Here is an 18019-nt window from a genome sequence, read left to right as displayed (position 1 = left end):
GGGAGGGATGCAATATGTTTTAAATTAAACCACACAAACAGAATCAAACTTTGACAATGTGTAAATTAAATATCTTTGATCAAATATGCATTTAAATATAAGAAAATCTGAATCCTATTCAAGCAAACAACATGGTGGAGCATTTGAGTCTCAACTGTCTCCCGTTCCGTTGCCTCTCGTTAAGATTTTGACCACATTGCAGATGGTCACCCCTCAGCTGAGCCTGTGTGTGCCATTCCTGAGAGTGTGTGTGTGTGTGTGTGTGTGTGTGTGTGTGTGTGCGCTTTAAAGTGAACTTCATCAGTATTCCTCTCACTGTGGAGGAATTAGATGCCAGAACACTGCTTTTTCTGCCAACTTTGATCCCAGCCCTCCCTTCAGGACCAGTAAGGTGGACAACAAACCAAACTCGTTATAGCTCGTTAATGGACTGACACAAGCCTCAGAGCCTCAGGCGGAGTGCAGTGGGGATCACATGCACTGGCGGGTACGAGTCTAATAAGCATCTCAACCTTACTCACTCTCTCTATGCTCTCTCGATGCTTTCATCAATTCCTGACCACTATAGAGAATAACTAACAAATTAGCTCCCCTCCTCGGCTGTGAAATTAATATAATGATCAACTCTAGTTTTATATTTGAATGATAACGAGCCAGCCAGTAGACGCTTGAGTTTAGAAGAGAGTGCTTGAGAGTAATGAATAATAATGCTGGTGAATAATGGTTCCTGTCACGTGTTTTTTTTTTTTTTTTTTTTTAACACAGGCATCGACTTTGAAATACAATAGAACATTCATCATCATTATTTAAAGATCTTCATTTTAATTAAACAGGACGTGAATGTGTGACATTAAGATTTAATGAATTTCTGTAAAGTCAATGAATACAGACTTACTTCAGGTCTTCAGAAGCTGTCGCCTGGATCACGGGAGTTTCTACTGAATGGCCGAACACAGCACCTTCCGAGCCTACCGATAAAATGTAGAAATCACAAAACTGCAGCCAAGGGTGTGTTTACTAAGCCTTGATATCAAACCTCAATACATTTTTGGTACTGACCGAAATGGGACAATTTGGTTAGGTTTTTTTAAGCTGGTGTAAAAGCTGTCAATCAAACCCTGATATGAACCACATAATAGAGTGTAAGACCCTCTTTCTGTTTCCAAGCGAGCTCTGGTTTTGTTTGTAGTCTGAAAGCAAAAAGGACCACCTGACATGAAATCAAAAGCCACTATAAATCCAACTCCTGTCTGTTAACTGTCAAGTAGGTGATTTTATAAGTGACATGCACCACATGAGTCTCTAATCAGTAAAGAAAGTTAAAAGTGTTAATGTTACATAAGTGAAACAAAACTGGACCTCATACGTCATGATTGAAAATTAAATACATGATGAAGATCAGGCGTTGTGTGACATCAAGATGCCGCCGCAGACATCTGCCTCTGGATTACGCTCCGTAGTACTTTGTGTTTTTGTTTATAAACTCTGTTTTCTGCCATTCCTCTTTGGTAACATTTACTTTATTACTTTCCACTGATCAGATTCTGATTTAATATCATGAGAGGATAATTATTGTGTGGCCACTACATTTCTCTTTACCCACTTTTTAATGGCCAAAATAAACAACATTGTTTAAACTCCTTTTCATTTTCTGATGTATCATGGAAAATCCTTACAATTACCACGCAGATGTCCCAGAGTTTGACTGACAGCTTCACACCATGCTAAACAAAAAGAACCAACCGGGCAAACACACAAGAGTTAGACTAACTAGAACTAACAAGAGTTAGCTTGAACTAAACAGGTTATGTGTGAAAGTCTTCTTTACATGCTCTTTTACAGTTGATGATCAACTAAATTTTTGACCAGATTTAATTTCTGCAAAGTTGTTGTCTGGGTGCTTGTGTTTAGACAAGGTGGTGTTTTGGTACTCAGGGAGAGGTACCAGTTTTAAAAAATGTCTTATGTTTATTCATTTTACCTGTGACGGTGAACTTTTCAGTTGTCATGATGACCTCCTCCTCATTTGCAGTGAACAACAGTCTGCCTCCGTCTTTACTGCGTACCACCAGCCTCTGACACTGGGCCTCCACAGCCTCAGGTCCTGCAGAGAAAGATGTCCTGGTTGGAGCTTTTGGCTTTCAACAAAAAAATTACTATAAACGCTGCAGAGTGCACTTAATCGAGGCGCTGGAAATAAAATTGCAAGACTTGCACGCTGAAAATTTGTATTTGTTTCGCTCTACTGCATTGGTCAATATTTTATGAACGCTTCCAGGACTAAATGTATATCTTAGTTTGATAATTAAAAAGCATTAAAGAACAGATTTCCACCTAGAGAAGTTTTATTAGTCTGCAATGCTAACAATAATGTTCTATCTGTAAATGGTGCTGTCAAATAAAGGTTGCCTTATGTGTTTCTGGCCTTGCAAATCAGCTTTGGGAAACTATGTTTGGGCATGTAAGACTATTAGCAATCTCTAATACTGTGTAGAGTGCTTGCTCTGCAAATGAAAGGCGCCTAACAAAGCTGGATCAGCCATGCTTTTACAATGGATGGAGACAAATCAGTAATCTGTTCCGCTGGTGAAGAATATTCATTCCGGTTTTCCACACTTTGGTGTTTTTCCAGATGTGCGTGCAGAAACTTTTAGCGTCTCCCTTTCTCGCTCTCCCCTCTCTTCCATTAATCCATGGGCTGCAACGGCTGGGAAATTTAATTATTCTCGCCAAGATTCATCTCATTTCAGACAAAATGCACTTTCTACAAAAGCAGGCACTAATTTTCGGAGGAAGGTCAAGCGTGACCAAAAAGTGTCATATCACCAGTCTTGTCAAATCAGCATCAACTCTCAACTTATGCTGGCTAAGATCAATAGCTATTAATGTTAATAAGCAGGTCATTTGCTTTCCAGTGGTCATTAATCATGTAAATGACTTTGGTAATTTGGACTGACTGATAGTTGAACTTGATGATAATAAGAAGAATTCATTGCCCTTTCAATAAGTGCATGAAAGGTTAGTTTCTGGAAGAAACTACCGAGTCTTTTCTTAAGGCACAGAGACGATTAAGGATTATTTGAAGATGAATTGTTGCGCTTATTTTGATTAAAGCCATTAATAAAATAAGATTGATCAGGCAATTTTCAGTCATGGCCAGATTAATGCTAAGATCACTGTTGAATAAGTTATACATAGAAAGAGAAGCGTGTAAAGTGTAAAGAAACACGTAACCCAGATCATTTTTTTTCTTTTAACGGGTAAATGACACAAGGGCGAAAAACCTGTTGTTTAAACATCATTCAGGCCACATCCACAGCTAAGTGTTTCCCATCAACTGTCACAGGCAAGTGAACATTTATCATCTCCAATGAAATGGCTTCCAAATGGAGACTCACCTACTGTGAGCTGACCGGTCAGCTGGCCTTGGTCGTTCCTGACGTTCAGCGTTACGTTCTTCTCTGACCGCAAGACCAAAAAGCTGTCCTAGGGGAAGCATGAATGGGGATAGAGCGATACAGAGAGAGAGCGAGAAAGACCGAAGAAAAAAGAAAAATGTTATGTTGGATCGTAAATCTTATTGGGGAGCCTTCAACAGGAGGGAGAATCTAACCTGAGTCAATTCTCCTCTTACCTTTCTATATCATTGTACTTTTAGCCTTCATTTCTATAGGTTTTGATAACACTGTACTCAAAAGTACTCACTGAGAGCTGGGAACAAATAACTAAAAACGTCCTACAGGGCAAGAAGCCCAAGCAGTCAGACAGGTTGTGACCAAGCCAACACTTAAACTAAATTATCTAAACCAGCAGCTTTAAAGTAGTTGTGTTTGTACAACTACTTCAAAGCTCTAATGCCTATTGCTATATGAAAAATGGATCAAATTAGGGGGAAAAAAAAGAGACACAAGAGACCAAATTGGAGGAAGCGCTCTTCATAAAAGAGAAGCAGCATGGTTTGTGGTCAGTCATGAGGCAGGATTGTATGGCACTAACTAGGGATGTAACGGTTACCGGTTTAGTGATAAACCACAGAAAAATTTGTATTATCGTTTTAGATTATCATTTAAAAAGGTCCAGTGTGTAATATTTCTGAGGATCTATTGACAGAAATGCAATATAAGATCCATAACTATGTTTTCAGTGGTGTATAAAGACCTTACATAATGAACCATCATGTTTTTATTACCTTAGAATGAGCCATTTACATCTACAAAACCGCGGGCACCCCCTGCTGTGGAGGTCGCTGAAATTTCATGTAGTGACTCTTTCTCTCTCTGTTTTGGCTTTGTATATTACCTTCCTGAGAATCAGCTGATCAGTAATTGGCAATAAAACGGCAGCTTTCAGCATTGAAGCTCAGATCAGCAGCTAAACTTTGAAAAAATATGTAGTTGGATTGTAACTTCATTTAGTTCTTCTCCAGCCTCTGTTATGGCTTTGTTACGTGGACAGGAATGCGCTGTTACCTTCGTGAGACAAACAGCTGATGAATATTATTGGTAATGAAACAGTAACAGCAGAGAAGCTCAGATCAGCAGCTAAACTTCACATTTTACTGCCCTGGTGGAAAACATGCATTTCTTTTTACTGCTAATGGTGATATATAACAAGACCGTGTGCCTATCAAGTGACCAATAATGAACACTTTCCGAATTTGCATTAAAAAAAAAATTAAAAATAAGCGTATTGGATATTGCTTCCCACAGTGCACACAAATGTGTAATTTGAACTTTCACATGCTAAATGCCCATTAAAATCTTGCACCGTTTTACCACAAGCTGAAATTATGGCTTTCAGTACTACTTTGTGTTTCTGTTGTATTTCAAAAAATTCAAAAGACATTTTGGTAATATTTGCAGATTGCTTATGTAATTAAGCAAACCCGTTAAAAGAAAAAAGTAACAATAATATTCTAAAAACCTTTGGTTTTACATAATTTATATAATTTCTTAACACATCTATCTAAAGAAACCTAATTTCTTGACTGGCAATCTCTTATCTCATAGATGACATCTTTGTCCCGGCTCGGGCAAAAGAGCTAAACTGCTCTCTTGGGTAGGGAAGGGGGGGTGCAATTCGCAATCCTCACGACTAGATGTCACTAGAACTTACACACTGAACCTTTAAAATGTGTTTGATTACTGTGCTTTGAATAACTCACGATTAATATTGTCCAATATCAACCAAAGTTAGCAACAGTCTCCAAAACACAGGCGTAGCAGGCAACGTGGGTTTGTTCTGGGTCAATGGAAACATGGTGGCAGGCAGTGACAGTGCTCCAGCCATATTTCAGCCTGTCTGAAGTCTCAAGTGTGGTTGTATTTGAGAAGAAATGGCTTTCTAACAAATGGAGGGTAAGTTATCTTTTAGCTCAGTGCATGATGTGGGGACTTCAGAATGGGGGAACATGTCATGGTTTGTCTGTCTAACAGCTTGTAAACTGAAGCTCTCAGTGTTACATACTCTTGTAAAAAACACTACAAGTTGTTCTGCTGCTGTACGCAATGTGTGTCAGCAAACTCTATTCGCCCATTGCACATGATAACACGTTACATAGTTTAGTCACCCAACTGACATTTTGTTCATTTAAAATCTGTCAGTCGTTGAATTGCTTGTAAAAGTGTTCCAACGCGAAAAACGCTGTTGACTCTCTAATATGTCAAATGTTGTATTTACAGATTGTTCTGCTGCCGCCAAGTGGCCAAAAACATAGTATAGTGGGTCCAGCGAGCTGCTCTGTAAACTCTGCTGTATGTTTACAACAATTTTATCAGTGGCCTTATGTATTTGTTTGGCTCACCTAGGGGTTTGTTTGAATCCTGTACAGGGTCATTTGACTGCTTGTTTTCTTCGTTCCTGTATTAAACCACAATTATACTACCTGGTTCTAAAAACTACTACTATAACTGTCAATGCAAGGCAGGTTATACTGAAAAAAAAAAAAGCCTTTCAAAGTGAATCTTTCCTTGATATAAACCACTAAATTCAACTACATTATGACTAAAACGGAACAAATTAAAACTAAATTATCCAAAGATGAGTAACGAAGCGTAGGTAGAGTTTGAGGAGAAAGGGTACAGTAGGGTGGGTGAGCTGAAAATGTCTTTCCATCAGTGACAGGCGTAGGTGTATCCTTTCGTCACTGCAGACACATTAACTCCGGACATGTTCGGCTTTCTGACAGTTTTGCATTTTGCAAGTTTATGGCTGTTTGACATTTGAATGATGGCACACGTGTGTCAGTGTGTGCATGCTGAAAAGGCTTACACTCTATGCGACGGTTTTATCCTCCTAAATTATTCTGCTCAACAGTTCATGACGCAGGGAATACATTTAAAATATGATACGCTGATTATACATGGCCGTTTAGCAATGTGATGACACTAGTGTTATCATATGCAGTATTGCGGGGTACCCAGTAAACCCACCATACTCTAAGGGCTTATGAGTATATGCAGAAGTGGGAGGCATACAGCAGTCTGTCTGTAGGGCAGATATCATGATCTCTCTGGTTACACTTAAGGTGCACACCAAGACCAAACATTACACTCATGTAGATAATTCAAGAATACCTGGCTTCTTTTACTGATTTACATTAGACATTGGTTCTTTCATAATTTGATATAACACCATCAGATGGTCCTTTTTAGATGTCCTCTCTGCCTGCAAAGGCGTGCTGTGAGTTTTTACAGGTGCTATGTAGTCAAGTACAACCTTAGATGTATTGTTTAAGTTTAGTTTAGTAATTTTCCTGTAGACATCCTTGATTTTTGTTATTGCTATGTGTAGATGCAGTGGTCAAGGCCTTATTATATCTGTCAGCAGAGTCTGTAGTAAGGACAAGGTAACTGTGGGAGCAGGAGGTGGCAGCAGGGACAAATAATAGCTTTACAATCAGACACACATAAGCTAGCCTCACAGAGATCGACACTAATCAAGAATAAGTGAATGGGGCCCTAAACTGACTAAGATTAAAAGAATGCACAATGTCTATAAAATCCACAGTAAAAGAGGAATCAGAGGGCAGCATGTTAAAATCACCTAAAATCAACACTACAAAGTAGCAGGGCATTGCCATTTATCATTAAATGAGGAGAAGTTTCCAAGTGAGTACAGGGAACATTTAAAATTCTCTCTGAGAATCACAGCCAGTCCTGACTTGAAATCCTAGGCTGCTGAAAATAATTAAAACCAGGACGACAAGCTTCATTCAGAGCAACACAGTGACCTGTACTTAACCGATTCTCAGTAAGCAGACAGAAATCTAACTGCTTCAACACGATGAAATTGTTGCAGAAAAATTATTTATTTGCCAGTGATCTGACATTAAACAACCCAAACACAACTGGGTTGGGAGATAGAAATGGAACAGGAACGACCAAGAAGGCATGAGGTGAGGCAGCCAGGTTGACATGGATTTAAGAAGTGGCTAACTGTGATTAGATTTAGTTTCTGTGTGGACTGGGAGTAGATTTTGGTATTGCACACTGCCTTTCAGTGGTCCCAACTGGAATGAATGAATTAGTCCAAGACACAAAACCACCACCAGCAGGACCAGCAATGTCTAGAACAGGGCTACGAACTACGGAGCCAAGAGGCTCTGCGGGGTCTTGCTGGGAAAACCATCAATTTAGGCTCAAAGCAATAAAGTTAATACAATTCCAAATTTTTTGTTCCGTTCCTTTTAGGATGCCCGTCATATTTAAACTGGTCCCACTTAGTCCAGATGGAATCAAAATGACTAATAAAGCCAAGTCCAGTGGCAGCAGAAAGATTTTGCATCCACAGATGTCTAAACTTCCCCGTAATAAGCTCGTTAACACTCTTAAACGCCCTGCAGAACAGAGGGGAACTGCACAGTCGGGTAACAATTTTATGTGGGTTCATCACCATGAGCGACACCTTTCACTACAGTCATTTGACTCATAGTTAATATAAAAGTATTAATTAGTGCAGCTTTAACACGGTTCATTGAAGGGAACGTATTTGCACATCCCACTCCTGTCTCACGACTGACTGCAACCCATGTTTTATGGAGATGGCTTTCTCCATTTCCAACTCGAGTCTGTTTTTTTATCCCCCAAAAGGTCAGCACCGTTGGTCAGTTTGCATTTGTCTGTCCACTAAAGTTAAACTGTACACGAAAGCGCCAAACAAGTTTACTTTGCCTCCGCAAGCAAATCCACTGATGGTGCACACAGTTCAACACCTGGCCCACTTTATATCACCCCAAGTTCAGTCCAGGTTAATAGTTTCTTTCTGTTATATCATTTGTAAGTACAAGTGACATTTGTTAGTATTCTAGTTTCACATTTGGGCCAATATTTATGCCGCGATGCAGTCTACCAGCTTTGATTAACTTCATGCTCTCCCGAAAGAGGCTTCAAATTGCGGCAGATTATCTCAAGTTTGTGTGTGTGTGTCTTTTGCAGAGGTCATTCGGTTCATTTTCATTCCCTGCCTGCTCCTTCCCAATATAAAATGCTCATCATGAAGAAATCTGAGTTCTCGATTTGAAGTATCCGTTTAGAGTTTTTAGGTCTTAACTGTTTCCTGAGGGGCCATGATGCAGACGCTGTTGCTCTCAACACTTCTTTGGGATCACATAAAAGGCTTTTTAAGTCACCGTGCCTGTTGAGGAAGGTCAAGTGCAGATCAGAGTGAATGCACATAAATGGAGCCTGTTGTAGGTGCAGTGGGCCCCGTCAGACTGAAAAATTACCATGGCTGCTTTAAGGCAAAAGGATGCTACCCTGCATACAATGAACAACATCACAGCCGTAAGCCAAGAGCACAGCACACTGCTTCGTTAAAAAAGAAAGCGACCTCATATGATGACGCTAGCTTTCCCTGAGTGTAAAATAAAATGCAGGCATTTAATAGATAAAGAGCTCAGGGTTTAACTGTAATCCTAACCAAATTTTTCCATACTTATATTTAAATGTTAATTATATTTGATTGTTGTGCCTAGAAGCACATTTGCATGCTAAGCTGAACAAGTAAATATAATGAAGAAAACATGTCACAAGTTGAAACGGTACGCTTAATAAGTCTTAATTTCCTCATTCCAAACCTTGCAGGCAATCTCTTTGCATGCAAGGTACAGGCTGTTTTGGAACATGTTTGCAGGCAATTTTTAATATTTTTCATATTAACAGGCCCCTGTATTTCAGTGTAACACTGTTAGCCAAATTAAATTGGTTCTAAAAAACTCAGTTTGAAGGATGTTCAGATCTCTGAGGCACTCAAGCTGCTGCAGTCTGGTCCAAAAAGCTCTGATTTTAAACTGCGCGAGTTAAACAAATGGATGGCTTCAGCCCTCATCTGCAGACTTGAATTCAGAACTGGTGCTTAAAATTGTTGCCATCCATCTCCAATGCAAGTAGGAGAGACTCTGTGAGGGAAGTTTCACCCCAATAAAGATGCACCTGCATCAGATGCTATTTATAGATCAGTCAGGGTCCCCAGAGACAATAACGAGAGCCAGCAGGCTGAACAGCAGAGATTTGATAAACTGTATCTGGGCACTGTGTTGCCTAACACACATTGCTTTTCAGAGTGAGGTGGAGAGTTAATTTAAAGAATTCAAAGAAAATATGCAATTTAAGACATTAACATTAAAGAGTTAAATGTTAAAGATAATCACGTGACCCTAATCTTCTATTAAAACAATGCCTACTGATGACAACTTACACCTTGTGTTCGTCACAGGCTTTATTATAATTTGCAAGGATTCTTTATTATTTAGGGAGGCTTTTATATGTTTTTTTTTTAAAAGAAAAGCAACAGAGTTGTCAAATACGACCTCTGTAGTATCGTCGTAATGGCGTGAAAGTCAGCAATGTTCCTAGAAGCTGAAGCTGGTCACTGAAATCCAGGCATTTTGCCATAGAAATGGAGACTTAGACGTGCAGAAATCATAGCTATTGCACATCCCCGGTCTTCTGCCTCCCTTTATGTCCTCCTACTGTTTGCATCAGTGGGCTTTAACCATGTGCATTTGAATCAAGAGCCAAGGCTGCAGGCTAAACACTCCAGCTCGCAGCTGATTTGCTTCTCTGAACACATTCAAGAAGAGAGGAGGAACTAATCAGTGAAATCAGCTCTTGTAGTTCTTAACATAAATAAAATGACTGCATCTCAGCGGTCCATGATTGAAATTCACTGGAATACATCCATTTACAAAACACTAAAAACTACAAATCTGAGTGGACTGACCACTCAAGACAGATCACTGCTGCTCATCAAATCTAATTTGACCTCTGTTGTCCTTAAGCTGCAGCAGACATGATTACCCTAATGCATGTGAAAAACAGGAGCTATTCCAAGACAAATAACTAAACCCAAGACTTGTCTTCTTTGTGCATTCCTTTCTAGTGTTTGCAGAAAATCTACCAGAAATCAGAACAATGCATTAGCTCAATATTTGAAATTGGCTTTTGTAAAAAGAAATATTGTGTATTGAATCATTTATCTTACATTTAACTCTTGACCAAAACAGAAGCATAGTCGTAACAATTATATATAAATACACTTAGTGGATCTGGTAAAAACACTCAGATAAAACTTTCTATAACATTAGCAGAGTAGTAACACATGAAGTTGGATAGAAACCTAACATCTGAAGCTAACAGATTTTTACAGTTTGCCAGAAACCAAAATGTTCTGCCAACAGCCACACTGAACGCTCACAGACAACATATTTGTCTTTGAACAAGCATTTTTTGATCCACCCAGTTTATGGAAAAGTGGAAAGCGGTAAGAAATGGCTACCTAGACATTTGGTTTCACAAACACTTAGAGTTATGAATGCAATGTTTCTCTGAGAAGTGAAATTTCAAGTAGGTCGCAGATTTTAAGCCTGAAATTACAGCCACACTGTTGCTTTCAGATGGGTGAAATTTCAAGTGACGAATTGATTTCACATGCCTGAAATTATAGGAACATTGTAGCTTTCACAGGTCTAGTTGGAGCTGTTGTGTGGCACATGTAAACTGGATTTCAGAGTTTTGATATCAAAAGGTCGTCATGTGGAATCTTTTTGCCATATAATTCAAATGTTTTGCACTGTACCAGCTGTAAAAGCTGACAGGCGAATGGATGGATAGACAGACATGCATAGGGGAAGCCCACAGGGCGAGGAAAAAATAATATACAGAATATTCCATCTCTCCATCTGCCCGTCAGGTTTGACAGTCAGCTCAGCACAAGTATAGCTGAAAGCTTCTGCAGAAAGAGGCCAACATTAGTCACACATATTAAAACAATCATAATATTGAGTGTCTGTAATATACACTTGCCACACAATGCCCTTCATTTCAGATGTGAAATGAATTTATAAGTATTTCAAATCAACTCCCCACTTGCAATTTCATTTGGCACACGGTTACCAAATCAGCTGCTTGGAGAGGCACTTGTCGGCGCCTGGATTTGCGCACTGCGATGCACAGCAGGCATCAATACTAAAGACAATGGAGCCTGCACTTTGCCACCATAATCTGGACAATACAGTGTGCCACAAATGATATAACCCTATGTATAGTCTGTATAATACATGCTAGTGCTGGCATATCATTTATAACCATATTCTGATGTTTTGTTTTTTTTTGATATCCTTACAGTGTATAATGATTAGGTCTGTGGCATCAAAAACCGTCCAGTGCTAAAAACTGACAGTTTGATTCTTAGTCAGATTTCAAGGATTCAGGGTTTTTGATAGGAATAATAATACACAATAGGATTTTCCATAATGAAATGCAGTTTGCAGTTTTAGCCCTCCATGCCACGCACACAGAAAATGTATGAAAAGATATTCAGATAGTAAATATATGAATAAATAAATAATATAATTTTGCTCATTTTAGATTGTATTTTATTTAATTAAAGCTGTTATACAACAACTTTGTGTTATGACAACATTAAACAATGATGCTCACTGGAGTTTAATGGAAAATGGGAAAATTTAATAGAAAAACATGTTAGTTAAACCACTATTAGTTGCTTTTTTTTAACCACTTGCTGCAACACAATGTTGACATGTTATTACCTTATTAAATGTATATGGGATAACTTATAACAGTGTATTTACATATCCAGCAGATACAGAGCAACATTCATTTGGAGTCCTGTTTCTGGCCACTTGGCAATTGTAAATCAAATGTTCACTCCTCTTATTTTGGTCCTGACCAAGTCCTGAGGGAAATATCTGGCTCTTTAGCTGCTAAATGTTCAATTATGTTTACCAGCTAGGTGATAGCTTGGGTCTCCAGCGTGCAGGGGGATTTTGTCCAGTGTTTTGCCTGAAAACAGCTTCCTGATGCGGCTGCTGGAAACAAAGCCAATGAGGGTGATGAACCAAAACTGTAAAGGTGTGGGCTGTAAAACCAAACAATGAGCTCAAATATGCTAAACCTCTGTAGGGTTGAGGGGAACTGGGTTCGTCACAACAAGCGACCCCTTTCACATACATATAGTAATTTGATCCATTGTTATTATACATTTTCTTGATTAGGGCATCATTAAGTATCAATATCAAGTATAATTTGGGTATAATTGATTATTAAACTTGGGTATTGTATTGCCAATAGTATAGAAAAATTTCAAGTAATACTCCATGATCATGACAGGCAATTTTTTGCAAAAACCCCCAAAATAATAATCAAATGCTACTGTGTACTGTTATGCAACAACTAAGACATATGAAGGGAAATTTGTTTTAAATACAATTATAATGAGGTCAGAATCAAAAATTTGGACATTAATAACAGGATTTCACTATTTGACTTTATTACTTTGTTGTTTTTTAAATTTTGGGATATTTACATTGTATTTATGTATTTATTACATGTGTCACATTGTTTTCAAGCTTAAAGCCTTGGATTGTTTTTGGCTTTGTGTCTTTTGCTACCCTGCCTTTTTATTGTGTATGTTTGTTGACGTGGGTGGTGAAATGCTGCACACAACCGCCCCTTGCGGCGATTAAGTTGTATTGAGTTGAAAATACAACATTATTGCCAAATATCAATACAAAATTGATCTGTAATACAGAATTATGACAGCAAATAGATTATATGCGTCATAAGAACAGAATGCCTCTGCAAATAAAGTGTGGCCTGCAGGACGGAAAACAAACTCCTTATTTTTACACTCTGTTATAGTATCTGCAAAACTCCACAGAATACATTTGTTGTATGTGGGTTTTTTTGTATGTGCAAAGTTACCGGCTCTCATTTCACAACATGCTACTGAGAGCGCTGACTTAAGGGGCTACTTAGCCTGTAATTTGCTGCCAGCTATCCGAGTTCCTGCCAAAAACACTGAGGGAGCCATTTCCACTTGGTATTCACAGATTATAGCTTCATTGATGAAGACTCGAAGCACTGATTGATCCATGAGAGGTAATCCTAAAGTTCGACAGCAGCTTGGGCTCTGGGAACACATAAAAAATAATCACAGTATATTTAACTTTAAGATATATGTGGTGCACTACAGAGGTCACTGCTGTTTGTGGTAATGGCTTATTGATCAATGTTGGTTATCTGACAGAAGAACAGCACTGTGCACTGTGGTGTAAACTCATTGGATAACCATAATCCTCGCTCTCGCAGTGCTTGACATATTTCCTCAGGTGAGAAATATCGAGTGACCCACAGAGATTTTTGTCCTGCAAATATCTCTGGTGCCGGCAGATAAGGGGGCCACTGCACAGCACGTCTGTAAAACAAGACAGTAAAAATGTCTGCAGGTGGTATTGCAACAGGGAAAGAAATATTGGCTTTGTCCAGTGTTCGGCCTGGCCTTGAGGTGTTTGCTATTTCTAACAATGCGACGCTGTTATATTTGAATCAACATTCAGCTGCGACTACAACATCAAAGCGCGAGAGTGGGCAATTTCAAGTTGTTTCCCCAATCTGCTGTGGCAAATTGTACCCACTATCGAGGCACTTCCTCCATTGACGGCCCTCAAAAACCAAATTTGCATGGAACCCCAGCTTCCAGTGCTTGAAATTACTTTGTGCACCATGCCTAATCACTGAAAAAGGGGATGATCCAACTGAGCGTCTGCTATTCGTGTGGGAGAAGGAAATTTGGATCAACTTTGCACTGGAGCTGTGTTGGTTAATCTACTAAACATCAAAGAGGAGAAACGGGAGGGAGGAAGTGGAAGAGGGGAATTTATCGTGTGGGCTTGATTGGAAATCCAGCAGGGGGACTCTGGTCCCTCTGTAATCGTCTGTAATCTCCTGTAGGGTTGTATGTGGCCTGAGAGGAGCCGAGAGGCAGCCTATTACCCATCTCCTGCCGATGGGAGGCCCTGATAGTGCACTGTTGGAGGATGACAGGAAATGAGGAGGAGGAGGAGGAGAGAGAGAAAGAGTGTAATCTCTCCCATCCAGGCACAAAAATAAGGTAACATCAAAGAATTGTCAAGTCAGAGGGAAGTTGGCCTTTGTTGTTAATGAATAGATCATAACTTCCTCAACACTGGGAGATCAATACCAGCTTCTCTGCTGCTTTGGAGAGCTTTTCACGTGCGTTTCAGTTGATGGAAGTTATTCCTAGTTCATCAGTGCTACAGAGTATTGATCAAAAGGAAAGCTTTAGTTCTTGAGGGGAGAGAGCAAAGGGAGCAACTTACCCTTCTGGACTGGATCTCATTCACGTAGAGAGGCAGGAGAAACTCAGAGATTCCCTCCAGGCGAATCCCATCCTGATTCAACTGAAGTTTTCCCATTCCATCCTGAAATACAACCATGATCATCAGTGATGTTGTGACGAGCAGTGCCGATTTTCCTGGTTTGAGTCAATAAAATTATAGCTTCCCAAATGCATGAAAAAAAATGGAATCCTGCTGTCACTGAACTGCATTAGGGAAGAGCAAAATCTGATGCTTTCCAGACGGGCCGGTTCGACAGGCAGCGGCGCTGAGTGACAGGGAAGAAGTTAGGACATGACACCGGAGGTGACAATGCCACAGACACTCAGTGGTGTCAGGGTGACAGGCTGCATGCAGTGGGAGGCTGACTGAGGAGAACCAGGCTAATGTGGCAGCTGCGGATGTGAATGTTGAGGAGACTCATAAAGATGACAAAAGAAAGTATCAGACGGTCACTCACATTTACATGAGTTGGCTTAGCGCTGATGTACACATTAATATAGTTATTAGTGGTGGTGATGGTAGTTGTAGTAATTAAAAACATTTTTTTTCACAATAGCATAATAATGGAGGCCAGAGCTCTCTAAAAGCAGTGAGCATATAAACAAAAGGGACTAAATGTAGGAATGCACTGATTCCATCTGTCAGTTAGATTTCAGAGCCAATCCACGTTAAACAGTTTTCTCATCAATGTCATCATAAATCTCAGTGTTTCCACAGTCAGTTGTTTTAGCTCTGTCAGGCCGCCGACTCCATTTGTGGTGCTACCTCGAGGTGGGGTATCAGAAGTGATATTGGGAAAGAAAGAGTTGATAAAATCCTGATTAAATCCACCTTGCGGAAGCCAGCCTTAAAAAGGACTATACCAGGATGTTTTCAGTCTTTTAGTTCCTTAACAACAAATATCTGAATGCAGGCTGTAGTTTTAGATTTTTGGACATATGTTTCCTAACCTTGCTTTTCATTATGGATGCAGAGAATGACCTCATAATTTTAATGTAACTGACAAAAGTTAATGCAGACTTCAGTTCACTGCAATGAATTGCACAACTCAAGCAAGTGTTAAGAGTCTACTTTATTTTCATATTGTAGACAAATGGAAGGCAATGACTGCCTGGACAGCAGGAAAAATAAATGCAAATTTGTAAAAAACACCACAACTTGCGTTAGCGAGGTCCTTTAATGACTTATGAGCAGAGTTTTCCCCAAATTGTAGTCTGGAAACCTGGCTCACTCTGCTAGGTGTTTTTTGGCTCTCTGCACTCGTGAACCACGTCAGTACATCTTTCTCACAGCAGACGTTTTGGCATGTCATAGCAGGAAAAGTGTAACGTGTAATTGATAACATTTAAACGACTGCATTCCATTTACATGAGCTATTGTATAATACTGGCTCACTGAGACACTTCATGGAACTGAGCCACTGTTAACAAAAAAAAATGTTTCGCTTGTATTGTATATAATAAAAAATTATATTATATTTAAATCTCTCACAAAATGAGCACTAGAAACTTTCTGGAAAATTACACATCTTTAGTGAGTGTATGTGTAACTAAAAAACCCAACAAGTAAGTCACCACAAATTTTCAACCTTCCCGCGTAAGGTCCTGTTAAATCAGGCTGCCTTTCTTTTAAAAGCTAATAGCCTGCGTTTACATTTCAGATTGATCCCTCACTTTTTAAAAAATGAAGCATGATTCTGCAAACTTCCACATATTATTCACCTCACATTTATATTATACAGAACCTAATTTGGGTGGTAGATTATTCGGTACAATGTGGACAAGGTTTTTTAAAAGTGTTTGACAGCAGCTTCGTGAAGATGTGTGTGAACAGATGGTCCATGAGGAATGTGTCTGAAGGAGTCCATAGTGCTAGCAGCGCAAATGGATGCAGATACTGAATTATAGAGGTGGAGTACAGCAAGGAGAGCTCCATCATACATGGTAGAGAGCCAGGACTGGGCACAGACGGGAGGACAAAGTCAGAGGAGTGGAGGAGGTGGGTTGGGCTGCGTGGAGCTCTTTGTGTGTCAGCAGCCAGACGTTAAAAGTCACTACTGTGCCGAAGCAGAAGCAATGTGGTGGGTGTGAAGAGTTCAGTACAAGCTGCAAGTCAGTCAGACGAGTAGGTGTGAGGCAGGACAAACAGGAGGGCGTTACAACAGTCCAGTCGTGACGCGCTGAAGGCCGGGATGAGTTCCTCAGCACCAGTGAAAGACAGAAACCAACAGATACAGACGATGTTTCTCAAGTGGAAAAAAAAACGACAGCTGGAAGGGAGGTTTGGAAGAAAGGTGTAGAAACAAAGACAACACCCGAGGTTACCCCGTTGTGCTTAACGAGCAGGCAGACATGCTGCTGATGATGCGGATCTACCTTTTTGCAGGTGGGCTGTATAAGTCTGCTGCTACATTTTGATCCAGTGCAGACCAGCAGCCTGTTGCACCAGCAATACTTAAGTTCTACCTTAAGTTAGGGTGCAAAGTCCACACTAAACAATTTGGTTGCACCAATGAGACGTAAGGTGCATCTTAGCTACACTGGCGTAAAGTCCATACTAATCAAAACAGTGTCGCAGAAAATGACGTTTATGCATCCCGTGGCCAATCAGTCAACAGCACTATTCCTAACAGAGTTTATTACGGTTTTCATCTGTTTGTCTCTCGCTCTTTCAACGTTTGCAATACTGAAGAGGCTAACGGCTAAAAATAGCAACAAACCAACAAAAACGGACCTATACAAGGAAATAATTATGATTAGGTGATAACTATGAAACCTTAATCTACAGCTAGTCTCAGTGACATCGAGTGGTAAAACCGTTAACTACAACATAGACGTAATTTAACGGTGCCCGTAACGAACGGTAAAGTATAACGGGCAGATGAAATTGTAACATTATAACTTATATACGCGTAGGAGCCATTATGCCCCTCATATTTCAAAATCCATGTTTTGCCCCCCCCCCTTTTCTCTGGTGATTTCAGAGTTGAGAAGGTTTACTATGAGTGGCTAGTCAATCAATCACTCCACATCAGACATAATTAAACTGTTGAAACACGGGGAAAAAAATTGCGTAAGTTAGGCCTATAGAAAACATCCGACAACGCAAAAGGAGATGCTGAAAAGTTAAAGGGAGAAAAAATACGAGTTTGCTGAAGGCAGCTAAGTGCCGCAATATTACAGACTTTTCTTCTGTGCTGCTGTTATTACAACCTACCTGAAGACAGTAGTGAGGGCACCTGCAGCAGGGTGGGGAGTAACTTGTTACAAGTAACGCAAATTTGCCAAAATAAATAAATAAAAATAAGTCATTGCCTTTTCACGTTCCTTTATTATTTATATTTTTACTCTTTAATCG

General features: G+C 39.7%; 2 protein-coding genes across 6 annotated transcripts in view; one reads left to right on the top strand and one right to left on the bottom strand.

The window, feature by feature from the left end:
- Window positions 1-18019, top strand: part of LOC123980405 (dynactin subunit 6-like) — a 45395-nt gene that overhangs the window by 10749 nt on the left and 16627 nt on the right. The window lies entirely within an intron of this gene.
- Window positions 1-18019, bottom strand: part of LOC123980403 (zeta-sarcoglycan-like) — a 40195-nt gene that overhangs the window by 10381 nt on the left and 11795 nt on the right. For 2 of the 3 annotated variants that reach the window (XM_046064758.1, XM_046064761.1), the window contains exons 4-7: window positions 14642-14743; window positions 3399-3486; window positions 1982-2104; window positions 896-968 (exon numbers count right to left, since the gene is read on the bottom strand). In XM_046064758.1, the coding sequence (XP_045920714.1) occupies window positions 896-968; window positions 1982-2104; window positions 3399-3486; window positions 14642-14743 (386 nt within the window). Of the gene's footprint in view, window positions 1-895; window positions 969-1981; window positions 2105-3398; window positions 3487-12245; window positions 13270-14641; window positions 14744-18019 lie in introns of those variants that run through there. The other variant, XM_046064760.1, reaches the window with a different exon arrangement.

The sequence above is a fragment of the Micropterus dolomieu genome, linkage group LG12, assembly GCF_021292245.1.
Source record: "Micropterus dolomieu isolate WLL.071019.BEF.003 ecotype Adirondacks linkage group LG12, ASM2129224v1, whole genome shotgun sequence".
NCBI lineage: Eukaryota > Metazoa > Chordata > Actinopteri > Centrarchiformes > Centrarchidae > Micropterus > Micropterus dolomieu.
This window is presented reverse-complemented; position numbering and strand designations above follow the sequence as displayed.